The sequence below is a fragment of the Salvelinus namaycush genome, chromosome 29, assembly GCF_016432855.1.
Source record: "Salvelinus namaycush isolate Seneca chromosome 29, SaNama_1.0, whole genome shotgun sequence".
Classification (NCBI taxonomy): Eukaryota; Metazoa; Chordata; class Actinopteri; order Salmoniformes; family Salmonidae; genus Salvelinus; species Salvelinus namaycush.
The window spans coordinates 21,814,062-21,841,090 of NC_052335.1; the positions used below are offsets into that span (position 1 = coordinate 21,814,062).

The 27,029-nt window shown below is 43.9% G+C and overlaps 1 protein-coding gene across 2 annotated transcripts in view; it reads left to right on the forward strand.

Annotated features, from left to right (window-relative positions):
• The window catches only part of LOC120024458 (sodium/potassium-transporting ATPase subunit beta-1-interacting protein 2), a 168,898-nt gene that overhangs the window by 45,356 nt on the left and 96,513 nt on the right, over positions 1-27,029 (forward strand). For both annotated transcript variants that reach the window (XM_038968706.1, XM_038968707.1), the window contains exon 2: positions 25,110-25,247. In XM_038968706.1, the coding sequence (XP_038824634.1) occupies positions 25,110-25,247 (138 nt within the window). The remainder of the gene's footprint in view (positions 1-25,109; positions 25,248-27,029) is intronic.

Genomic DNA, 27,029 nt, shown 5'->3' on the forward strand with positions numbered 1-27,029 from the left:
CAATTAGGAAGGTCACTTCACACAAAGTCATTAAAATCAATGTCACTCAAGGTAAACAAAGGTGAGGTTCACTGTTTACTTAGCTCATACATCTCTCCGTGCCATGCTAAGGACCGTTTACAATTTTTTTGTGCAGCTTGCCCAATGTATTTATAACGGCCCTTTTAATGTTGGCATCCTGCCTGTTGCAATAGAGAGTGTGTGTATGTCTTTGAAGAGCCTATTCTGTTACACCCCCCCCCCCCCCCCCCCCCCCCCCGAGGCTCTGTCTAATCAGTGGGAAAACAAACAGGATTTTATTACAGACTTTTTGTACTTATTTTCGGCACATAGTCATCTCCCTGTCTCCAATCTCATTTGGTTTCTCATTCCCTCAGAAGTCTGATGTCTGTAGTCAAAGTAGCATTCTGAAGTGAGGCAGATACTGTAAGAGGCTACCAAATGTCCTTCCACTGCGAGCAGGATAGAGAAGAGCAATGTAGAGGAGGATAGAGGAAGGAGTGCGAGCCAAAAAAGTTTTGATGCTCTTTCTTCCCACTCCATGGCAGTCAGGTATTTTGTTGTTGAGTTGAATGGAAAAAGGAATTTGGCAGAAGCACCTTTCATCCTGTAGTGTATCACATGATACACACCTTCTCTGATCATGAGTAGAGTTTTTCTTGAGAATATTCCGCTCATGCTCCGTCATACTCATTTTCCACCTGCTTTGAGAAAACATCCAAATTAGTCATGGAGATCAATGTGAGCTCCCTCCATCGCCCCCTTGCCGTACCCCCTCCAGTGACTTCATTAAAAACATGACAGAGCTGGCTTCACCTGAACCCCACGACGCCTCACACACCTGCAGGGCTACAGACTAACATTTTCCATTGGTGGCACTGGTGCCACATACTTTTTTCAGTTGGTGGCACCAGCACCACATTATTTTTGCGACATCATGTAATAGAAAAGAAATGTCATCATCTCATAATGTCATTCACAGTGCTTTATTAAAACAAGTGTAATAGACTACTGAGATGGTATTCAAGAAATGTGTTGTTTCATCTAACATGTTTAAAGGCACAGTGCAGTCAAAAACATGATATCCCTGTGTTTTATATACACTCAGTGGCCAGTTTATTAGGTACACCAGCCTGTTCACGTAAATTGTTCGCTCCTACAGACAGTGAGTCACGTGGCTGTGGCTTGCTATATAAAACAGGCAGACAGGCATTGAGGCGTTCAGTTACTGTTTGATTGAACGTTAGAATGGGCAGAACGAGTGACCTATTCGACTTTGAGCGTGGTATGATAGTCGGTGCCAGGCACGACAGTGTCTAGGGTTTACCGAGAATGGTGCGACAAACCAAAACATCCAGTCAGCGGCAGTCCTGTGGGCAAAATGAGAGGTTGAAGGAGAATGAGAGGTTGAAGGAGAATGGCAATAATTGTGCAAGCTAACAGGCAGGCCACAAACAGGCAAATAACGGTGCAGTACAACAGTGGTGTGCAGAACGGCATCTTGAAACGCACAACTTGTCGGTCCTTGTCACAGATGGGCTATTGCACCAGACGACCACACTCATATCAGCTAAAAACAAGAAGAAGTGGTTCCAGTGTGCACGCAATCACTAACACTGGACAATTGAGGAGTGGAGAAACATTGCCTTGGTCCGATGAATCCCGGTTCCTGTTCTGTCAGGATTTGGCGTAAGCAGCATGAGTCCATGGCCCCATCCTGCCTCGTGTCAGCAGTACAGGCTGGTGGCGGTGGTGTAATGGTGTAGGGAATGTTTTCCTGGCACATGTTAGGTCCCTTAGTACCAATTGAGCAACATGTCCATGCCCTGGAGAATTCAGGCTGTTCTGGAGGTAACCTGGTACTAGATGGGTGTACCTAATAAACTGGCTAATGAGTGTATATTTCCACACTATGTTGGAATAATACTGTGAAATTGTGAATATGATGATAATGCCCTTTTAGTGTAGGAGCTGTTTCAAAAGACTACCTGAAAGTTCAGCCTGTTTTGGTGAGAGGGAGTTTTGGCCTTCCATGGTGACATCACCATGCAGTAAATAAGTTAATAGAACAATAAGAGAGTTCCAAACCTCTCTGCCAATAACAGCTAATTGTCAGTTTTACCCTCCCCACTCAAACCAGACAGTCCTATCAAAATTACTGCTTTAGAAATTGCTCTTTGCTAAGGATGTGCAACGTAATCCAGTGATTGTCATGAATTTTGGGTTGGCAATTAGGCTATTGTTGTTATATTTTACAGTTAAATTAGGACTCCAGAATTGTCTATATTGTTGGGATCAATAGACATAAATGTGCCTACATCTTTATCGTAGGCTAATTTATTTGGGGCTAATTCACCACCTGAGTAAGTTGGAAACTCAAAACACAATAGCTAAATATAATATCCACTGGTAGGAGCCATGTATTAACAGTGAATGTAATGTCCTAAAAAAACTTTGCAGTCATAGCCTACTACCCAACGAGGCCTCTGCTCTCGCAATGGCTAATGCACATTTTCCGTGCTCCGTATTTCAAAGCCATATAAAATATATTGGTTGTACAACAGTTCACTATAGAGCTGAAAATTGACAGTTGAGAAATAAAAAGTTTATCTATAGAAGGCTAAGAACTTCCTCTCTACAACTGTGAAAACATGTATTACACAGGATAGCTGTGTTTTCCCGCAGTTGGATTTTGAAATGTTATACAATCAGGACACATTTTTTTCCCCCGGAACGCAGTGAGAGTGGCTCATCACAGCAGCAGTCCCCAGCGAAATCGGCACAGCGTCATACTCAGGGCAGACACTTTCATTACAGGAATCATGAGGATAAAAAGGCACTTTACTGTTTGACCAAATCATGTGTTTAAGCCTCCTAAAAATAGGATGTTTTGTGTGAGGTGACTATGTAGAGTTTGCAGCTTGCACCGATGCGACCAATATTTTTTTTACTCGCACAGCCAACTAATACAGTCGGAAAATGGACCAAATGGCCCAGGCTGCACCTGTCAACTCCATTATGGATAACTTTTACATGCACCATCTATGAAGGAACTAAACAGCGATGAGATCAGGCAAAATGCCAGATAATTCTATATTTAAATGACAGGGTTTTTTGGGAAGTGGATATTTTTTTTCTTCTGAATATTGAACAGTTTGGTTGCAATTAGATGGGGAATGCAGGGAGTTATTTTTTATAGAAGAATGAGGATATTTTGTGGGGAAGGCAAGGCACCTTGGTGCCAAACATAAAGTTTTTAAGCTGATTAGAGGGGATGGATAAGGGCTGAGACGTAAGGGACTAATGGCCTGTTCCTGGTGCTTCATTGGAACTACAAGTGGTGTGCTGCTGTTGTTATGACGTCATTCCAGAGAATTTCATGTTCATTTCTCTACCATAAGCTGCATCCAACGTCATTTTAGAACATTTGGCAGTACGTCCAACCGGCCTCACAGCCGCAGACCACGTGTACCTACACCAGCCCAGGACCTCCACATCCGGCTTCTTCAGCTGCGGGATTCTCTGAGACCAGCTACCCGGACAGCTGATGGAACTGTGGGTTTGCACAACTGAAGAATTTCCTTACAAACTGTCAGAAACCATCTCAGGAAAGCTCATATGCGTCCTCGTCATCCTCACCAGGGTCTTGAACTGACTGCAGCTGACAGCGTGTATGTATGGCGTTGTGTGGGTGAGAGATTTGCTGATGTTAACGTTGTGAACAGAGTACCCCATAATGGCGGTGGGATTATGGTATGGGAAGGCATAAGCTACGGACAATGAACACAATTGGATTTTATCGATGTCAATTTGAATGCACAGAGATACCGTGATGAGATCCTGAGGCCCATTTTCGTGCCATTCACCTCATGTTTTAGAATGATAATGCACAGCCCCATGTCGCAAGGATCTGTACACAATTCCTGGAAGCTGAAAATGGCCTGCATACTCCCCAGATATGTCACCCATTGAGCATGTTTGGGATGCTCTGGATCGACGTGTACGACAGCGTGTTCCAGTTCCTGCCAATATCCAGCAACTTGGCACAGCCATTGAAGAGGAGTGGGACAACATTCCACAGGCCACAATGAAAAGCAGCCTGATCAACTCTATGCGAAGGAGATGTGTCGCACTGCAAGAGGAAAATGGTGGTCACTCCAGATACTGACTGGTTGTCTTATCCACGCCCTCACCTTTTTTTTAAGGTATCTGTTTACCAGCAGATGCATATCTGTATTCCCTGTCATGTTAATCCATAGATTAGGGCCTAATGAATTTATTTCAATTCACTGATTTCCTCATATGAACTGTAACTCAATAAAATCTTTGAAATTGTTGCATGTTGCGTTTATATTTTTTGTTCAGTGTATATGTTCTCCAGTGCACTTCACATCCTTTGAAAATATCTGAATAAGGATTTAAGTGCTGTACAGCACGGAGCCTTTAGAGAAGTATAATTTCCTAGGTAGGCACTTACAGTACTATTATGACTCCAGTGCATGACTATTATATTAATGATTACATAGTTCTCATGACTCTTAATGAGTATTGGACACTGCAGTGATGTTTCACGCTCACAGAATCGCCACAAATAGTCTCCAGTAAAGTATAGGTAGATGCAAGAGCTCAGTTCAAAACGGAGTCAAAACTATTAAGATAAATATAATCAAATCAAATCAAAGTTTATTTGTCAGGTGCGCCAAATACAACAGGTGTAGACCTTACAGTGAAATGCTTACTTACTGGCTCTAACCAATAGTGCAAAAAAGGTATTAGGTGAACAATAGGTAGATAAAGAAATAAAACAACAGTAAAAAGACAGGCTATATACATTAGCGAGGCTATAAAAGTAGCGAGGCTACATACAGACACCGGTTAGTCAGGCTGATTGAGGTAGTATGTACATGTAGATATGTGTCACGAACGTCATAATCCTCCTCGTCTGAGGAGGAGCAAGGATCGGACCAAAGCGCAGCGTGGTTTGAATACATACTTGAATTTATTTAACGAAGACGAAACGAAGAACACTTGACAAACTAACAAAACAACAAACGAACGAACGTGAAGCTATACTACGACAAGTGCAGACACAGGCAACTTACGTAATGACATAGACAATAACCCACAACCTACAATACAAAACAGACTACCTAAATATGGTTCCCAATCAGAGACAACACAAAACACCTGCCTCTGATTGAGAACCATGTCAGGCCAAACTAGAAAACCCCACATAGAAACAGACAACATAGAACTGTCCACCCCAACTCACGCCCTGGCCATACTAACTAAAGACAAAACAAAGGAAAATAAAGGTCAGAACGTGACAATATGGTTAAAGTGACTATGCATATATGATAAACAGAGAGTAGCAGCAGCGTAAAAAGAGGGGTTGGGGGGGCACACAATGCAAATAGTTCGGGAAGCCATTTGATTACCTGTTCAGGAGTCTTATGGCTTGGGGGTAAAAACTGTTGAGAAGCCTTTTCGTCCTAGACTTGGCACTCCGGTACCGCTTGCCATGCGGTATTAGAGAGAACAGTCTATGATTGGGGTGGCTGGGGTCTTTGACAATTTTTAGGGCCTTCCTCTGATACCGCCTGGTGTAGAACTAGTTTCACATGGGAGATAAAGTAAAACACTTGAACACATCAGTATATAATCATTTCAAAACAAGTAATTGGGAAAACAACAACAACAAAACAAGCACTCGGGAAATGATTAGCTGTGATTTGCTCTAGCCATTACCTCTACTAAATTTCAAACACCATCGCAATACTTTCCATCTCTTCTTTTGCCCTGCCCTGAGAGGCTAAAATTGGCTATATACAGATTTAGGATCTTAATTTGATTACTCTGTTGCAGGAGAACTTTCTAGCAATGCAGGACATTTAAAACATGTAGTGTATTTGAGGTTTAAAAGGCTTCTGAAGTTTGTAATTTCCACAGAAATTTCAGACTTGATTTGTATCAACCACTACAACAATAATTCACATTTCCTGTTGGTGCAGGATTATTTTCCTGCTGTAGCAAACTGGCTCAAATTAAGATCTTACATCTGTAGTTTTCGGGGCTTAGTGCTGTATCTGATCGATGACGTGGGCAGATCATTGATTGATGGATCGGGCAATCAGCTGCTCTCTGCTGTGGACTGCAGGACGACGCAGTCGATCAATTCTCCTCCTGGTGGACAGATATCATTAAGGCTCAGGAAGTTTCAATAACAGCCCCTGCTGACCTAGGAATGGCCAGTTAACTTTGCTAAAGTCAAGATACAAAGGCTCTGTTTTATGGGAGCTCAGGGCCAGAGTATTACATTTCACAGCTCTCAGGCCCATCCAACCAAGGTTTTTTTTAAAGGCACACAATTTCAAGGATTATTATAATTAAAGATGATCGTAACTTTTCTTATCTTTTCTTGTCCCTCAATAATCCATTGTGAAGCAGAATTTGATCACTGGCTTTTAAAAGGTCACACAGAATCATCAGACAATTGCCGTAAATCCCTTTGATTGGCTGTGATGGAAGCTAAACTAACATAATATCCTCTCCTTTACGACATAGGATGTTGGCTGAATAGATATCAGATAGGTGTTGACCTTTGTGTGATGATGTTATCACCTGTAAATGCTGCTGCTGTCACTTGTAATGGCTTAGCTTCTCTCAGGGGTCTGTTCTCCAAAAACATACTGATCTTTGTAACATTGTTGTTTCTTTTTTATCCTGGACTGGACAAATATTTAAATAAGAGAAACCTATGGGTCTGGTTAAAACATTTCCAGAAAAGTTCAATCAGACTTTTACACCCACAGTCCATGTAATTGGAAACATCTGTGTGTGTTACAACATGAAAAGGGTCCGAAGAAAGCTTGACTTTACATTAGAATTGGAAGTATTTTACTTCCCACTGCTCTCGGAGTGACTGCCAACGCTCTCTGTCATTTTCAAGAGACATGTCAGTGGCACAGCTCTCCTGAGCAATGGACAAATACACTGCATCCAGTTGTGAGCAGATCCTGATGCAATTCCATTAGAATTATTTGAAATATACTTTCCCTCTCATCAGTAGAGAAACTGCCAGCTCCCTTTCCCAGAAGTGTGTGTCATGACTCATAGCTTTTAAACCTCTCTGTTTAGGAATGAGTGTCCGAGAGACGCAAGCTCTTATGTAAATGTAAATTATAGCTAGCCACAGAGTCGCCCACTGTCTTTGGCCTAGGCCTCTAATGGTCTTGCTCTCCTTATGGCCGATCTGGGTTTGTCTCTTGGTAATGGCCATAGACAGCCAGGAGGTCTGGGACACTGATGCGTAGCCTTCCTCAATAGTGCCTGTTGTTGCATGGTTGCCTGCACCACCACCACCATGGCTCTCCCTGACTCCGTCAGCCCTGACGGCTGTGTAGTAATTGGGAAGGGACTTTTACCCCCCCACTCGCCGCCCTTCGGTAGATTGGAGTGAATGGACGGTGCCGGCCTGATCAACACATGTTCCTCTCCGGAGGGGGCCTGTCACCGGGGATTGTGACAGGTTGACCTGGGTAATACTGGCTCTGTTCAACATGTTTGGGTTGGAAAGGAGGATTTACATAAGATGTAGCACAGAACCCAATGAATATTCAAGCCTTTGTCTCCGGTGCACTCATCTCACTGACCCAAAATAAATTCATATAGAGTGCTCAGGCTGAGAAGAATTGCATCTCTTTGTATGACTGGAGTGCTGTGTTGAATCATGTTTACTTTGATCATGATAACGCACACAGTCAATATTTAGTGACATTGAGCAATTGTTAATATAAACATTTCAAAATCCTTTGTGGTGTTTGTTGCATCTCTCATCCTATACTTAGACTATACTGAGCAAAAATATAAGCGCAACATGCAACACTTTGAAAGATTTTACTGAGTTACAGTTTATATAAGGAAATCAGTCAATTGAAATAATTTGTTAGGCCTTAATCGATGGATTTCACATGACTGGGAATACAGATATGAATCTGTTGGTCACAGATACATAAAAAAAAAGGTGAGGGTGTGGATCAGATGCTGTCTGCCATCTGCCCGGTACAGTTGAAACCGGGATTCCTCCATTAAGAGCACACTTCTTCAGCGTGCCAGTAGCCATCGAAGGTGAGCATTTGCCCACTGAAGTTGGTCACGACACCGAACTACAGTCAGGTCTAGACCCTGGTGTGGACGAAAAGCACGCAGATGAGCTGTCCGGGTGGCTGATCTCAGATGATCCCGCAGGTAAAGAAGCCGGATGTGGAGGTCCTGGGCTGGCGTGGTTACACGGGGCCTGCCAAATTCTCTAAAGCGACGTTGGAGGCGGCTTATGGTAGAGAAGTTAACATTAAATTCTCTGGCAACAGCTCTGTTGGACGTTCCTGTATTTAACATGCCAATTGCATGCTCCCTCAAAACTGGAGACATATCTGTGGCAAAACTGCACATTTTAGAGTGGCCTTTTTTGTCAGCAGCACAAGGTGCACCTGTGTAGAGATCATGCTGTTTAATAAGCTTCTTGATATGCCACTTCTGACAGGTGTATGGATTGTCTTGGCAAAGGAGAAATGCTCACTAACAGGGATGTGAAGAAAGGAGTGCGCATGGGACATATTTTATTTCAGCTCATGAAACAACCAACACTTTACATGTTCAATTTATATTTTTGTTCAGTGAATATGTTTAAACTCTCCCACACATAACATCTACTTTATAATGAAGTGAAAAAACGTTTTGTAAATCACAGATATTCATATCGAACAGTGAACCTAAGGTTAGTGTCAGCACCTTGCCAGTAGCCACACAGCAGGTTGTTTATGAATTACATAACATTTCAGAGGGCTTGGTTGATGCTGCTTGATTTACAAAAGCAATGAGAACAACAACAGACAGCATGCATGAGTTATTTCAGACTGATGGAATTCATTTGAATGCACCGGGTGTGTACAGTGAGGCTTTATTCCTAGGGCTTGGATCAGGTACACGTAGCCTCCCTCCTCTGAGCCTGTGGAAATTAAGAGCAGAACAAATAGGCTAGGTTGTGTGGAATGACTCAGTGCATTTATGCGAGACTTCATCAATGAATTTCATATCTCCAGCTGTTCTAGTCCACTGCACGTTAATCAACAAATCATTCTGGGTATCCAGAGCTTAAAGAGAATGCCTTGTTGTTTTTTTGTCTTTTCTACACAGTCACCTTTGAGGCTCCATAGCTTAATATAGGCCTGCTTTCATCCCTGCCCCCCATTGATTTGTATGTTTTTTTGTGTGAGTCTTTATGCAGTTCAGCATATCTTTCTGTTGTACAGTACATTATATAGCCATGTGTCTCGCAATCACAATTTTAGCCATATTCATCACAGATTTTTGATTCATATAAATTGTAGCAAATTTGCAGCATACAGCCTTTTTTCACATTTCGCCTCTCCTGACTGCATGTGGTGCCATAGAAATATAATGAATAGAACAGGGATCCCCATTCAAGTCAATGATGGCATGATGGGTGGACTGGCAGCCATTGCGAGTGTACCCATAGGAGCAAAGCAGGAAGTAAAATACGTGCTGTGAATTGTTGATTCAACTCAACAGAAAAAAAATACATTCCATTGCATGAGCCACATCAGTTAACTTAATTTGAATGGACATTCTAAATTACCATGGAAAATAATGCATAATACCCAGTAGCCATTGTGAGTGTACCCATGAGTTGACCAGACAAATTGCCAGTGTTAGAGGTTCCATGCCTGTTCTATTCATTCTATTTCTATGGGTGATGCTGCTGCATTGTGGAGGGCGTTGCCTAAGCAACTGAAGATGTGTTTGCTTGTTTCAGCGAGGAGCAACAAAGTTTCATCACAGTGTTAATAAGAGCCCATGTTACAGCCAAAACGAACTCAACTGCATGAATGCCCAAGTGAAATGTTTTATTTAACCTTTATTTAACTAGGTAAGTCAGTTAAGAACAAATTCTTATTTACAATGACGGCCTACCAAAAGGCAAAAGTCTTCCTGCGGGGATGGGGGCTGGGATTAAAAATAAAATTAAAATATAGGACAAAACACACATCAGGACAAGAGAGACAGCATAACATTACATAAAGAGAGACCTAAGACAACAACATAGCATGGCAGCAACACATGAAAATACAGCATGGTAGCAACATAACATGACAACAACATGGTAGCAGCACAACATGGTACTGTAGCAGCACAAAACATGGTACAAACATTATTGGGCACAGACAACAGCACAAAGGGCAAGAAGGTAGAGACAACAAATACATCACGAGAAGCAGAGATGAGATAAAACGGCCCAGTTTGAGTGTTTTTTGCACCTCGTTCCAGTCACTAGCTGCAGCGAACTGAAAAGAGGAGCAACCCAGGGATGTGTGTACTTTGGGGACCTTTAACAGAATGTGACTGGCAGAACGGGTGTTGTATGTGGAGGATGATGGCTGCAGTAGGTATCTCAGATAGGGGGGAGTGAGGCCTAAGAGGGTTTTATAAATAAGCATCAACCAGTGGGTCTTGCGAAGGGTATGACAGTGATGACCAGTTTACAGAGTAGTATAGAGTGCAGCGATGTGTCCTATAAGGAGCATTGGTGGCAAATCTGATGGCCGAATGGTGAAGAACATCTAGCCGCTCGAGAGCACCCTTACCTGCCGATCTATAAATGATGTCTCCGTAGTCTAGCATGGGTAGGATGGTCATCTGAATCAGGGTTAGTTTGGCAGCTGGGGTGAAAGAGGAGCGATTACGATAGAGGAAACCAAGTCTAGATTTAACCTTAGCCTGCAGCTTTGATGTGTGCTGAGAGAAGGACAGTGTACCATCTAGCCATACTCCCAAGTACTTGTATGAGGTGACTACCTCAAGCTCTAATCCCTCAGAGGTAGTAATCACACCTGTGGGGAGAGGGGCATTCTTCTTACCTAACCACATTACCTTTGTTTTGGAGGTGTTCAGAACAAGGTTAAGGGCAGAGAAAGCATGTTGGACACTTAGAAAGCCTTGTTGTAGAGCGTTTAACACAAAATACGGGGAGTATAAGACTGTATCATCTGCATATAAATGGATGCTCCCAAGCTTCCTACTGCTTGAGCTATGTTGTTTATGTAAATTGAGAAGAGCGTGGGACCTAGGATCGAGCCTTTTGGGACTCCCTTGGTGACATGCAGTGGCTGAGACAGCAGATGTTCTGACTTCATACACTGTACCCTTTGAGAGAGGTAGTTAGCAAACCAGGCCAAAGACCCCTCAGAGACACCAGTACTCCTTAGCTGGCCCACAAGAATGGAATGGTCTACCGTATCAAAAGCTTTGGCAAAGTCAATAAAAATAGCAGCACAACATTGCTGAGAATCAAGGGCAATGGTGACATAATTTAGGATCTTTAAGGTTGCAGTGACACATCCAATACCTTAGCGGAAACCAGATTGCGTACCCGAGATAATACTATATACGTCAAGAAAGCCAGTCAGTTGATTATTGATAAGTTTTTCCAACATTTTTGATGAACAGGGCAAAATAGAAATTGGCCTATAACAGTTAGGATCAGCTTGATATCCCCTGTTAAATAAAGGATGCACCGTGGCTACCTTCCAGAAAAAGGGTCTAAACCATGTGACCCAGATGTTTTTTTGTGGTCAAGTCTAATAAGGAGCTCCTTTAGCACCTCGTACTCAGTGACTGCCTGCAGGGAGAAACTTTGTAGCGGGGCAAGGGGAAAAGAGGTAGGAGCATCGGGGATAGTCGCATTAGAAGGGGTGGGAGATGAGGAAATGTTGGACGGGCGAGGAGGCATGGCAGAGTCCAATAGGAATCCTGATTTAATGAAGTGGTGATTAAAGAGCTCAGCCATGTGCTCCTTGTCAGTAACAACCACATCACCAACATTAAGGGACATGGGCAGCTGCGAGGAGGAGGGTTTATTCTCCAGGTCTTTAACTGTTTTCCAGATCTTCTTGGGGTTAGACCCACAGAGAGAAAACTGCTCATTTTACATTACATTTTAGTCATTTAGCAGACGCTCTTATCCAGAGCGACTTACAGTAGAGTGCATACATTTTTTTATTACATTTTTACATACTGAGACAAGGATATCCCTACCGGCCAAACCCTCCCTAACCCGGACGACGCTATGCCAATTGTGCGTCGCCCCACGGACCTCCCGGTTGCGGCCGGCTGCGACAGAGCCTGGGCGCGAACCCAGAGACTCTGGTGGCGCAGCTAGCACTGCGATGCAGTGCCCTAGACCACTGCGCCACCCGGGAGTGCTCCTTAAAGTAACTTTGGCCTTCCGGATAGCCTGAGTGCACTTATTTCTAACTTGCCTGAACGAGAATTCAGGCTCATTAAAGTTTTTTAGCACGCATCTATGACAAATCAGGACAGGTCGTTTCACAGAGCAGTCATTACGAACATAGGCTGTTAAACAGTGATCACTAAGGTCATTACAGAAAACCCCAGACTGATACCTATCAGGATTATTTGTAAGAATATCATCAAGGAGAGTAACCTTTTCTGGGTGTTTGGAGTCATATCTTGTGGGATTGGTAATAATCTGAGAAAGATTTAGGGAGTCCCCTTGATTTAAGACTTTATCAGGTGGTTTAAGCATGTCCCAGTTTAGGTAACCTAGCAGGACAAATTCAGACTTAGTGTAAGGGGCTAGGAGAGAGCTTAGGGCATTTAGGGTACAGGCCGGTGCTGATGGTGACCGATAACACCCAAAATCATAAAGAGGAAAATATAGTACATTTATGACCGGAGAGCACAATAGAGCACCTGGCATGGGTTAAGAGGTCGTTTATTTTCAGCGGAGAGAAAAACATCCAGTAATTTAACATTTTGTATGCAGCTTATGATACTCATTATGTTGGTTATTGTTTTTTATCATGGTTATGTCATATAACTGGTGGACTGGTGGAGGAGCCTTACCCTATAAGTTGTTGATGTGATCTCCATAGGGGTTGCAACAGAAATTGTACTGAGAAAAAAGAGATCTCTCATTTGTAGGCAGAATTTGCCATAGCTATGGATCTGTGTCATATTGCCCTTTGAATGAGTTAGCAGCCCACATATACACTTATCCCAGTTCTGAAAACAATATGGTACAGTATTTCCTGTAGTACATTAGCTGTGTTTGTTTCCTTACTGACAGACAGCACATTCAGTTTGAGATAGCTGTCATGTGTCGCATAAATGCTTATTTCAATCAGCGCAGAAAGCAGTTAGTGTTCATGAAACGTACATTACAAACACAAAGTTGATAAGATGTTGAAGGAGCTGATGCATTTTGAATGACTGTTATTTGTATAATGTTGCAGAATTCATTTATAATTTGACTCCATTTTGTTTAACTGCTCATTGGTTCAATCACAAGAACACTTTATGTCTGTAATTACATATTCACTGAATGTTACAGTGTATTTCCAAAAGCACTGGTTTATATTCATAAAAATTCAATGAATCATTATCCATACAGACTCAAGCAGTGTGTGAGACACTTTTGGTACTCAGTTGAACATGTAGGCTAGTTTCACATCACTGCATCTTTCGCTGTGGTTTGTCCATTCCCTCCTCCCCATCTCGATGTGGCCTGTCATACACCCAAGGGCCTGCATTTGTGACTTTCAAAGCCCCTGTAGGTCTGAGTCTTTTATCATTGAAGATGGTACATGTAGCCTACATTCACAGAACCATCTTTAATAGGAACATACCTCACTATAGTACAATGACGGACTCATATACTGTTAGAATGTCCTCTGGGTTCATGGACCACATAGGCTATTGTGTGTCTTGCTCACCCGTTATAAATAGGACTATTGGTTTGGAGGAATAAGTATGAATATAACAATATTATACCTTTAAATATGTGTTTGTAGATTAGCATCTTTAATCATCACTACCTGGTAACCCCACCCTGCTGTGCTTTGATGAAGGCATAATTATACATAGGCTAATTGAATGTTAAAGTCATTTTTAAGGACACATTCATTAAATGGTTGCTCTTCACCACTTGACATCCAATTGACTGACAGGTGAAGAGAAATAAAAAGGATGTTCAAAGCCTTTTGTTGGGTATATGAAACTATAACTTTACACATACTATACCACCATCATCACATTCAATGTACTCGCAAGGGTACAGTACATAAAACCACAGCAAAATAAGAAATTAAATCAACATGAGCATATTGATTGATTCTCAGATTTGTTCCTCTCAGATTAAGTCTTGTTGTTCCTCTAGTGGAACTGTGTTAGATTGGTAGATCTTGTCCTCAGGTGTAGCAGTGCAGAAAGTGACTACTGCTATGGCAGAACAAAGGTAGCTGCATTATTATGTGCATATCTCAGGCGCTGAAGGCTTGTCATTGTATTTAGCAGAGAGGGAAGGTGTTCCCCAAGGAGCTCTACTGGATACACCATTATTGTCGGAATGCTTTCATCACACCAAATACAGTGCCTTCGGGAAGTATTAAGACCCCTTAACTTTTTCCACATTTTGTTACGTTATTCTTAGCCTTATTCTCAAAATTGATTAAATTAAACATTGTCCTCAGCAATCTACACACAATACCCGAAAACAGGTTTTTAGAAAAAACAGAAATACCTTGTTTACATAAGTATTCAGACTGTTTGCTATGAAACTCGATATTGAACTGAGGTGCATCCTGTTTCCATTGATTATCCTTTGAGATGATTTTACAACTTGATTGGAGTCCACCTGTGGTAAATTCAGTTGATTTACCACACATTCGTTAATGTAGACGGACCAAGGCGCAGCGTATGTAGAGTTCCACATATTTATTAAAGAATAAAGTGAAACTTTAGCAAAGACAAAACAAATAAAGAATAAACGAAACGTGACGACAATGCAGTGCTAACAGGCAACTAAACATAAACAATATCCCATAACCCACAGGTGGAAAAAATGCTACTTAAGTATGATCCCCAATTAGAGACAATGATAACCAGCTGCCTCTAATTGGGAATCATACAAATCACCAACATAGAAAATAAACCTAGAACCCCACATAGAAAATATAAACTTGAACCATCCCCTAGTCACACCCAGACCTACTCTACCATAGAAAATAAAAGCTTTCTATGGTCAGGACGTGACAGATTTGGAAAGGCACACACCTGTCTATATATGGTCCCACAGTTGACAGTGCATGTCAGAGCAAAAATCAAGCCATGAGGTCGAAGGAATTGTTCGTAGAGCTACGAGACAGGATTGTGTCGAGGCACAGATTTGGGGATGGGTACCAAATCATTTCTGCAGCATTGAAGGTCCCCAAGAAAAGAGTGGCCTCCATCCTTCTTAAATGGAAGAAGTTTGGAACCACCAAGATTCTTCCTAGAGCTGGCCGTCCGGCCAAACTGAGCAATCGGGGGAAAAGGGCTTTTGTCATGGAGGTGACCAAGAACCTGATGGTCACTCTGACAGAGCTTTAGAGTTCCTCTGTGGAGATGGGAGAACATTCCAGAAGGATATCCATCTCCGCAGCACTCTACCAACCAGGCCTTTATGGTAGAGTGGCCAGACGGAAGCCACTCCTCAGTAAAAGGCACATGACAGCCTGCTATGAGTTTTCCAAAAGGCACCTAAAGGCTTTCAGACCATGAGAAACAACATTCTCTGGTCTGATGAAACCAAGATGGAACTCTGAGAGAGCTTGACAGGATCTGCAGAGAAGAAAAGAAGGAACTCCCCAAATACAGGTGTGCCAAGCTTGTAGTGTCATACCCAAGAAGACTTGATGCTGTAAAGGGTCTGAATACTTAAGTAAATGTAGTATTTCAGTATATATTTTTTTACTCGAAAAAAATGTTTTTGCTTTGTCATTATGGGGTATTGTGTGTAGATTGACGAAAATAAAATAAAAAATGATGAAAAAAAAGTAAATAATCAATTTTAGAATAAGGCTGTAATGTAACAAAATATGGAAAAAGTGAAGGTGTCTGAATACATTCTGAAGGCACTCTAGATCCCTCTACCATCTCTGGGTGTATCATATTTAGTGATTCCACTTCCACAAAAGCTACTTCATTTATCTCATCCCTCCCTCTGTGGTAACGGACCATTCGATAATTACTGGGGGGATCCAACTCGAGCTATCCTAAAAAATGTTTTGCCCCCTTCACCAATGTTAGAAAAATGTATATGACCCTTGTTGCACTACCCCCTCCCTCCCCCTTCATTTAATTATCTCACAATAATGATTGCGACCAGAGTATATCCCTTTTCACACCAACTCCAATGCCGTTTTATCCCCCAACTTTGACGAAATATTTGCACAACGTCACAAACGCTGCTGCTGCAGTAATTCTCTTGCATTTGAGAAGGCAGTGGCAGTGGCAATATGTTACTACTGAAAATATCACAAGATGATTCAATCATCACAGGAGTGTTTGCTTCAGTTGCATCTCAGCTGAAGAGAAGAAATGCAAAACTGGCGCCTGTTGTCATTCCAGCACATACACAACATGGCCAAAGGTATGTGGACACCTGGATCTCCTTACAAAGTCATGGGCATTAACATGGAGTGGTTCCCCCCTTTGCTGCTATAACAGCCTCCACTCTTCTGGGAAGGCTTTCCAAAAGATGTTGGAACGTTGCTACGGGGACTTGCTTCCATTCAGCCACAAGAGCATTAGTTAGGTCGGGCACTGATGTTGGGCGATTAGGCCTAGCTCGCAGTCGACGTTCCAATTCATTCCAAAGGTGTTAGATTGGGTTGAGGTCAGGGATCTGTTCAGGCCAGTCATGTTCTTAAGATTTCCCTTTACTGGAACTAAGGGGCCCGAACCATGACAAACATCCCAAGACCATTCTTCCTCCTACACGCCAGGTGGAGTTCTCCTGGCATCCGCCAAACCCAGATTTGTTTATCGGACTGCCAGATGGTGAAATGTGATTCATCACTCCAGAGAATGGGTTTCCCCTGCTCCAGAGTCCAATGGCGGCAAGCTTTACACCACTCCAGCCGACGCTTAGTATTGCGCATTGTGATCTTAGGCTTGTGTGCCGCTGCTCGGCCATGGAAACCCATTTCATGAAGATCCCGACGAACAGTTCTTGTTCTGAAGTTGCTCCCAGAGGCTGTTTGGAACTCGATAGTGAGTGTTGCAACCAAGGACAGACGATTTTTACGCTTCAGTACTTGGCGGTCCCGTTCGGTGAACTTGTGTGGCCTACCACTTTGCGGCTGACCGTTGCTGGCCGTTGTTGCTCCGAGATGTTTCCACATCACAATAACAGCACTTACAGTTGACCGGGGCAGCTCTATTAGGGCAGAAATTTGACAAACTGACTTGTTGGAAAGGTGGCATCCTATGACGGTGCCACGTTGAAAGTCACTGAGCTCTTCTATAAGGCCATTTTACTGCCAATGTTTGTCTATGGAGATTGCATGGCTGTGTGCTCGATTTTATACACCTGTCAGCAACGTGTGTAACTAAAATAGCAGATTCCACTATTTTGAAGCGGTGTCCACATACTTTTGTATATATGTATATGCTGATCATCATGGCACTTGCTTTCATTTTTGTTATGCTTATGTCAGTTATATCATTCCTCAGTCCAGATAGGCTACTTTCGGAGACTTTCTGAATGGACAATCAAAGCTACCAGCGCATCTCAGACACAAGGACAAATTACATTTCTCCTTTCCTAAAAACGTATTAAAAACCTAGGCCTACCTTCTAATCCTGGCTGTAGGATATCAGAAAGTAGGCAACATTAGGATTATGCCTAAACAATGTAGCGTATCAAATGAACTGACTAGGAAAGACAAGGAAAGGAAAGGGAGAGAGAGAGACATCTATGTAGCCTAAATCTTTGTCAGCAGTTATTGATATGGTCAAACTCCGGGTGTAACGGCAGATTTCCTCCTCTTCGTCTGAAGAGGAGGTGTAGGGATCGGACCAAGACGCAGAGTGGAAAGTGTCCATGATTTATTAACAATAAACTGAACACTACACGAAACATAATAACAAAAGCGAATCAAACCGAAAGACAGTCCCGTGTGGCACGAACACTGACACGAAATACAAACACCCACAAACACACACGTGAACCCCGGCTGCCTAAGTATGATTCTCAATCAAGGACAACGATTGACAGCTGCCTCTGATTGAGAATCATACCAGGCCGAACGCACAAAACCCCAACATAGAAAACAACACATAGATAACCCACCCAACTCACGCCCTGACCATACTAAATAAATACAAAACAAGAGAAAACAGGTCAGGAACGTGACATAACCCCCCCCTCAAGGTGCGAACTCCGGGCGCACCCCCTAAAACTCTAGGGGAGGGTCTGGGTGGGCGTCTGTCCGCGGTGGCGGCTCTGGCGCGGGAAGTGGACCCCACCTTAACAATGTCTTTGTCCGCCTCCTTACTCGCCCTCGTGGCCTCCTCCTAACAACCACCCTCCATGTCAATCCCACTATACCAAAGGGCAGCACCGGACTGAGGGGCAGCACCGGACTGAGGGGCAGCACCGGACTGAGGGGCAGCACCGGACTGAGGGGCAGCACCGGACTGAGGGGCAGATCCTGGCTGGCGGGCGGCTCTGGTGGATCCTGGCTGGCTGGCGGCTCCGGCGGATCCTGGCTGGCTGGCGGCTCCGGCGGATCCTGGCTGGCTGGCTCTGGCGGATCCTGGCTGGCCGGCTCTGGCGGATCCTGGCTGACGGCACTGGCTGCTCCTGGCTGGCTGACGGCACTGGCGGATCCTGGCTGGCTGACGGCACTGGCGGATCCTGGCTGGCTGACGGCACTGGCTGCTCCTGGCTGGCGGACGGCACTGGCTGCTCCTGGCTGGCGGACGGCACTGGCTGCTCCTGGCTGGCGGACGGCACTGGCTGCTCCTGTCTGGCGGACGGCTCTGGCTGCTCCTGTCTGGCGGACGGCTCTGGCTGCTCAACACAGATGGACAGCTCTGACGGCTCGGGACAGACGGGCAGCTCTGACGGCTCGGGACAGACGGGCAGCTCTGACGGCTCGGGACAGACGGGCAGCTCTGACGGCTCGGGACAGACGGGCAGCTCTGACGGCTCGGGACAGACGGACAGCTCTGACGGCTCGGGACAGACGGACAGCTCTGACGGCTCGGGACAGACGGACAGCTCTGACGGCTCGGGACAGACGGACAGCTCTGACAGCGCTGGGCAGGCAGGCAGTTCAGACTCTGGCTGCGCTGGAGAGGAGGAAGGCTCTGACAGCGCTGGACAGGTGGGAGCAACTGGAGAGAGAAAACGGAGAGACAGCCTGGTGCGGGGGGCTGCCATCGGAGGACTGGTACGTGGAGGTGGCACCGGAATTACCGGACCGTGAAGGAGGACACGCGCTCTTGAGCACCGAGCCTGCCCAACCTTACCAGGTTGAATGGTCCCCGTAGCCCTGCCAGTGCGGCGAGGTGGAATAGCCCGCACTGGGCTATGCTGGCGAACCGGGGACACCATTTGTAAGGCTGGTGCCATGTACGCCGGCCCGAGGAGACGCACTGGAGACCAGATGCGTTGGGCCGGCTTCATGACACCCGGCTCGATGCCCAACCTAGCCCTACCAGTGCGGCGAGGTGGAATAGCCCGCACTGGGCTAAGTACGCGTACTGGGGACACCGTGCGCTCCACCGCATAACACGGTGTCTGACCAGTACGACGCCCTCTCACTCCACGGTAAGCACGGGGAGTTGGCTCAGGTCTCCCACCCGGCTTTGCCACACTCCGCGTGTGCCCCCCCCCCCCCCCCAAGAAATGTTTGGGTCTGACTCTCGGGCTCCCAACCGCGTCGCCGCGCTGCCTCCTCATACCAGCGCCTCTCTGCCTTCGCTGCCTCCAACTCTGCCTTGGGACGGCGATATTCCCCTGGCTGAGCCCAGGGTCCTTTGCCGTCCAGGATCTCTTCCCAAGTCCAGGAGTCCTGGGTTTTTGGCCGCTGCTGCTGCTGCCCTTTTCCACTCCGCTTGGTCCTTTGGTGGTGGGTGTTTCTGTAACGGCAGATTTCCTCCTCTTCGTCTGAAGAGGAGGTGTAGGGATCGGACCAAGACGCAGAGTGGAAAGTGTCCATGATTTATTAACAATAAACTGAACACTACACGAAACAAAATAACAAAAGCGAATCAAACCGAAAGACAGTCCCGTGTGGCACGAACACTGACACGAAATACAAACACCCACAAACACACACGTGAACCCCGGCTGCCTAAGTATGATTCTCAATCAGGGACAACGATTGACAGCTGCCTCTGATTGAGAATCATACCAGGCCGAACGCACAAAACCCCAACATAGAAAACAACACATAGACAACCCACCCAACTCACGCCCTGACCATACTAAATAAATACAAAACAAGAGAAAACAGGTCAGGAACGTGACACCGGGCAATATTTTTTTGTCTGTGTCTTGCATAGTACACAGGTGGTCACCTACATTTACTGTAGTAGCCTAGCCTAGGCTGGTGGTGATAAATTGATACATTGCAGCATTGATGCATTATAAACGTAGCCTATGGGACAGACAGAGAGAAATTCATTAATTCATTCAAACAACGAACCTGTCCGTGGCAGTGCGCACGCGGCCTGTCAGTGGCAGAACACTTGTCCCGGAGGGCATTGGTTGAACCAGGGGTTTGATAGGGAAGCGCATGCAAGCAGGACGGAATGAAAAATGTAGGAACACCTGCAAAACAACGAATGTAAACTGTGCCCAATAAAAAAACACACAACACTCCCCAAAGCAAAAAAAGGTGACACCCCCTCTCATATCTTGGACCCCCCAGCCTCCACCCATACATTTTTCATGACTTTACAATTCTTCCGTCATCTCACACATGCATGCACATGATGTTGATGAATATTTCATGAAACTTGTGCATATATTATTAGTTGTTTTCTCTCTCTTTTTAAACATCTATACGGCAAAGTGGGGGAGAAAATGATTCAAAATGTCAGCATTTTTAAAGTGTGTTGCTGTTGTTTAATATTTTATCTGGTAAAACAAAAAAGTTTATTTGACTCGTTTATATTGGCAAAAAGGTTGCGCTTTATTATTTATCAGATTATATATATCGTTAGGATCATCTCATGAATATCTTGTGAAAGTGATGTCTGAGAAAACTAGTACATATTAATTTTGGATCATACATTTTGCATAAATGTTTTCTTTCCATCCAAGAGTGTTTTGAGAGACAGTCTTACCCTCTGCAGATGTGAGAGATTGGTTTCAAACCTTTTTAAATGATCTAGCATGAATATATTTTAAATATATTTGTTTTTCACGTTCACAATGAATAAATTATGAAACCTCGCCAAGCATGGGATTGGTTTAATATACAGTAGCCAACTGCCTGCAGGGACAGAAATGGACATACACAGAAATGAACATGTATGCTACAGTACAATTTTCCATGTCACACTAAAATTATTATTAGAGCCTCTGATTCCTACTTTCCTCGAAAGCTAAACAACATCCCTTATTATCTGCAAAACAAAATACCCAGTGTGCCATCCAGTCGATAAGCGTTGATGTGCTATTTGTTTAACAAATCAATTTCTACCTTGGTGTGTTTCTCTCCCCCAGGTTCTGTAGTCTAGCTTAACTGAATGTTTGGAGTACCATTAAAACACCTGAGCGTTTGCAGGTGGATTTGTAGTACTAGTGATGGAGAATGGTGAAGGCCTTATCTGTGATTTTGCATGAGAGGGAACCCACTAGTCCAGGCTGCACATTACCTCCTGTTACCTCCCCACACTCTGGGGCTAATGTGCTCTGGTCAGAGCCACTGTGTGTCGTACAGCCTCCCGAGCATTGTCTGAATGCAGCATGAAGCTGCCTGCCTCTCTATTCATGCTGCCACCACTGATTGATTGGCTTTTGTCTCAGTGATTAGAGGCAGCTCATGTCTCCTCCACACTTGGAGAAAAAAAGAAAACCCCTAAGCTTTGGCGAAGCTCGGAGGATAAACTTCCATTTCAATCAGCAGTTGTAGAGCTGAAGTGTGCACTTCTTTTCCTGTAATCAGCCAGGATTCCTTATGTTATACCTCAGTAATGAGGTTCTTTCCAACTCTTTTCAGGAGGGTAAAATGAAGGTGTTATGCAAAACAGCATGACCAAACAGATTGATCAACTAAATTCACTCGTGTATGAAAAACAGAACACCATGACAATATATAATGACAGATTTGTGGAGTTTCATGGTTTACTTATTCCATTTTTTTTTCAAATTTGGTGTAGGGCCTACCGATTCCCCTTGCAGATGTTTTTTGTCAGATAAAGGGTTACAGCCTACTGAGACATTCCTTCTCTTAGGATCTGGCATGTTATTTGGATCCCCTCTGTTTCATTTAGTCAATGTTATTTCCCTGGAGAATAGGGAAATATTCTTCTGACCCACTCAATAATGGGTTCCCCCCAAATGTATGTTTATAATTACTAATGTATGGATAATTACTCTGTGCACAGCTGCTTGGGAGAGCTGTTCTTATTTGTGTTGATGAAAGTGGGCTCAGGGGCCACATTAATGACTAGGGAGGCCCTCTGATTCCAACAATAGCCCAAGGTTTGTCTCTCTGTGTCAGGCAGTGAGGAAAGCCCTGAAGCCTCTTTCTTCTCTCAACGTTGTACAGGGCCTGTGATACCGAGGCAGATGAGTCTCTGGGTGTCTGGGAGTTCATCCAATAACACCAGGTACTCCCAAGTGTACTCCCAGGCAGCTTTGACATTGAGATATTATCAGGTAACTAGTGCTAGGGGTTACAATTCACCAATGGCTGTTATTTGGGTTGAGCCTTATACATGTAAATGTGGTGTGGAAGCGCTGGATGTTTAATTGCAGCAATATAGCATGTTTCCTTGTTGTTTACCTTTCTAATCCAGGCGGCAGACTGCTTTTGTGCTGCCATATGGGCTCCCATCAGGACTCTCTGGGCTCCCCGCTTTAGTAGCTAATATGGCGAAGTGCATGCAGCTTTTCATGAGTGCTTCTCCTTCTCCAATACCATGGAAATGCTGAGTGCTGCTAATTACCATCATACATTTTCTTTGTGCCTTTTGCAGTTCAGCAGAAACAAGTTAACAATGCCTCAGAGGAGGACCTGACGGGTGTCATATTAGACAGAAAGGTGCTTTTTATAAGAGGTCTTTGCAGGGTGGTAGGGGGCGTGGAGGAGCTAGCGTTGATCCCTGACTGACTCCCTTTTGCTATGACTGTATTCAGTATTTTATGGAAAGAAACAGATGGAAAAACACCAGTTTTCCTTTCATTCCACTGATACATGAAATGACAGAGGGTCACCATGGAGACTGGCCCAGATAAACAGACAAGATAGGTGTCAGGAACAGCTTAGCATAGATACCAAACAATTTACATACCAGTGGCGGAATAGCCTACATCACCTTAGGAAAAAAGACAGTCTAATGTACTAGATCATAATGAAAGCCACTAACTAGAAGCTAATTCACTTTCAATTAGGTTATATTTTCAAAACATTTTTTTTGAATTTCTCAGTTCCTGCTGGATGAATAACAGTTGTGCCGGCACTTTTACAATGAAAATCCTGTAAATGGAGAGAAATCTCATCCCCTGAGCAATAGCTCTTATAAACCAAGCATTAAAAGAGGGTCATTACATGTCATACAATGAAACAAGGTAAGCTGAGCTCTGAATAGTTGGCAATGAAATTGAAAAATGCCAAGCTCAGCCTCTGTATTTCGGAGGAAAGTTCTTTAAAAACACTATCATTAATCTGGGAAAAACTGAGTCATTGAGCAGTGAGCAGTGAGTCATTGTGTCTGGAATGACAGTAGGACCCTGCCACATGGACCTAACTGTGCATTCTGATTCATGATCTATGAGTCATACAGTATCAGATGTATAGCAGCTAGCTAGGCTGCCATAGACATACAGACAGACAGCATGGGACAGAATCAGCAGGGAGATTTGTGGATCGGCAGGTAGCATAGCTTGTTCTTAATCAGAAGCCCACTGTGAGGGATCTTCAGCTGGTCAGCTCTGGACTGGACTGAGCCATGGACAGACTGGATTTAATAGAGAGAAACTTGATGTTTTGACGAGATGAAATTACATTCATAAAATGTTGCTTAGCGACATGGAGAGGAATGGAGAGCTCAAAGGAGAAGTTAATTTAGTTGTGGCATCTGTTGTGATCGTCAAAGCTCATCAACTGTCAATAGAAGGAACACTAGTGAAGAATTCCAATCACGAACATACATACTTCGAGTTCTCGAATTCAGGCGGCAGTTTGTTAAACTGAGATCTCACAAATATTTCAAGGCCATTTCCTATTCGTTCATATGGAATTTACAGGGAGGGAAATCCAATTATCCTGCCAGGCATTTTTTTCACTCCTCCAACTGTAATAAATGGAGTGCTCCGACATACCTTTAGTAGTAAGGACAGTGCCTTTACAGTAAGGAGATTGTTAGTTCCAGATATGAAGTTGAGGTTAAAGCCTCCTGTAGTTGCAGTGCAAGTGGGGATTTGGGAACCATTAGCGTTGGAGCTATGAAGTGATATCTGGCTCCGACACCATTGGGACACACTGTGATCCCTCTCCTTACCGCAGCCGTTTGAAGTGCCATGGCTGGTAGTCATATCAACAACTGGTGTCATGTCCAATCACACACTGAGATCCAAATGGTCGGGGCAAAGGGGTCTAGCCTTGCCAGCTTCAATTTCCCACAGAGGCCAAGATCGAGGGGGATGGGGACGTGACCCTGAGGATTTCTACACTTCCCGGGCAATTAGAGGCAGTTGTGTGATTGGGAAGAGGAGAGAGAGGAGGCTGAAGTCTCGGCCCCTTGGTGTGGTGTGCAAGCAGAATGCCCTGTCCTCCCTCCCTTTCAGCATAAACTTGGAGATACATCACTCTAACACATCTCTCAGGGCTCTGGTACCCTCCAGCAGTTCAGCAATAAAAAGTTAAAATGGCCCCCAACTGTACACAGGCATCTTGTAGTAAACCTCATGAAAAAGCCAGCTATGTAGTCAGTGTATAAGCACAAGATGACATTGTTTTTGTCTGATACTAAAGTTAATTTATTTTTCTTGATTTTCCTTACAGATCAGCATATTGGAACGACAAATATTTGACTTCCTTGGGTACCAATGGGCTCCTATCCTCACAAACTTTGTGCACATCATCATAGTCATCTTGGGGCTCTTTGGGACTGTACAGTTCAGACCAAGATACGTAACCGGGGTGAGTTATATCTTCTTTAATTTCCTATACATTAATATCTTTGGAAAGTGGAAAATGCTTTTATGTAAAGTGGTGTTATGAAGCAAATAATACATCTCACCTATCACACATTTGATTTCAGTTGTGTATAATGCTGTTTTTCAAAGGCTTTCCTTAAACTGGGAGAACAGACAGACAAAAGATACTATCACATGTTAATATTTAATGACTTGAATTGATATTTAGAGTGTCTATACTGAAAAAGAATATACACTGGGTGTAGAAAACACCTGCTCTTTCTGTGGCATAGACTGACCCGGTGAATGCAGGTGAAAGCTATGGTGCCTTATTGATGTCACTTGTTAAATCCACTTCAATCAGTGTAGATGAAAGGGAGGAGACAGTTTAGAGAAGGATTTTTAACCTCTACTGCGTGTACCCCCAGGGGTACGAGCAATGACGTCGGGGGTACGCCAAACAAAAATGTGATTCACATTTTTTTTAAACACAATGTGAAATACAGGTAGCTTAGTCAAATAATTAACATCCAATCACATTAACCGTTACTCTCTCGCGGGAATTCCACTAACGGTCCGTATGTAGCCAAACGTAGCTGCTGCTCATGTTGGTATCTGTACTGATGGCACAAAAGCCATGACAGGGAGACATAGTGGAGTGGTAACGCGTGTGTAAGCAGTTGCTCCCGACGCCACTTGGGTACACTGCAGCATGCACCGAGAGGCTCTTGCTGCCAAGGGAATGCCTGATAGCTTGAAAGACATTTTGGACACTACAGTGAAAATGGTTAACTTTGTTAAAGCAAGGCCCCTGAACTCTCATGTATGTTCTGCACTATGCAGTGATATGGGCAGCGACCATGTAACGCTTTTACAACATACAGAAGTGTGCTGGTTATCAAGGGGCAAAGTATTGACACGTTTTTTTCAATTGAGAGACGAGCTTAAAGTTTTCTTTACTGACCATAATTTTCACTTGTCTGACTGCTTGCATGATGACGAGTTTCTCACACGACTGGCCTATCTGTGTGATGTTTTTTCTCACCTGAATCATCTGAATCTAGGATTACAGAGACTCTCCGCAACTATATTCAATGTGCGGGACAAAATTGAGGCCATGATTAAGACGTTGGCGCTCCTCTTTGTCTGCCTTAACAAGGACAACACAGGTCTTTCTATCATTATATGATTTTTTGTGGGCAAATGAACTCAAGCTTACGGACAATGTCAAATGTGATATAGCGAAGCACCTGAGTGAGTTGAGTGCCAAATTACGCAGGTACTTTCCTGAAACGGATGACACAAACAACTGGATTCGTTATCCCTTTCATGCCCTGCCTCCAGTTCACTTACCGATATCTGAACAAGAGAGCCTCACCGAAAATGCAACAAGCAGTTCTGTGAAAATTGAATTTAATCATAAGCCACTGCCAGATTTCTGGACTGGGCTGCGTTCAGAGTATCCTGCCTTGGCAGATCGCGCTGTTAAGACACTGATGCCCTTGGCAACAACGTACCTATGTGAGAGTGGATTCTCTGCCCTCACTAGCATGGAAACTAAATACAGCCACAGACTGTGTGTGGAAAATGATTTAAGACTGAGACTCTCTCCACCCAACATTGCAGAGTTATGTGCATCCTTTCAAGCACACCCTTTTCATTAACCTGTGGTGAGTTATTCACAATTTTTGATGAACAAATAAGGTTTTAAATGTAAGATTGTTAAATAAAGAGCAAAATTATTGATTATTATTATATTATTATTGGTGCCCTGGTCCTGTAAGAG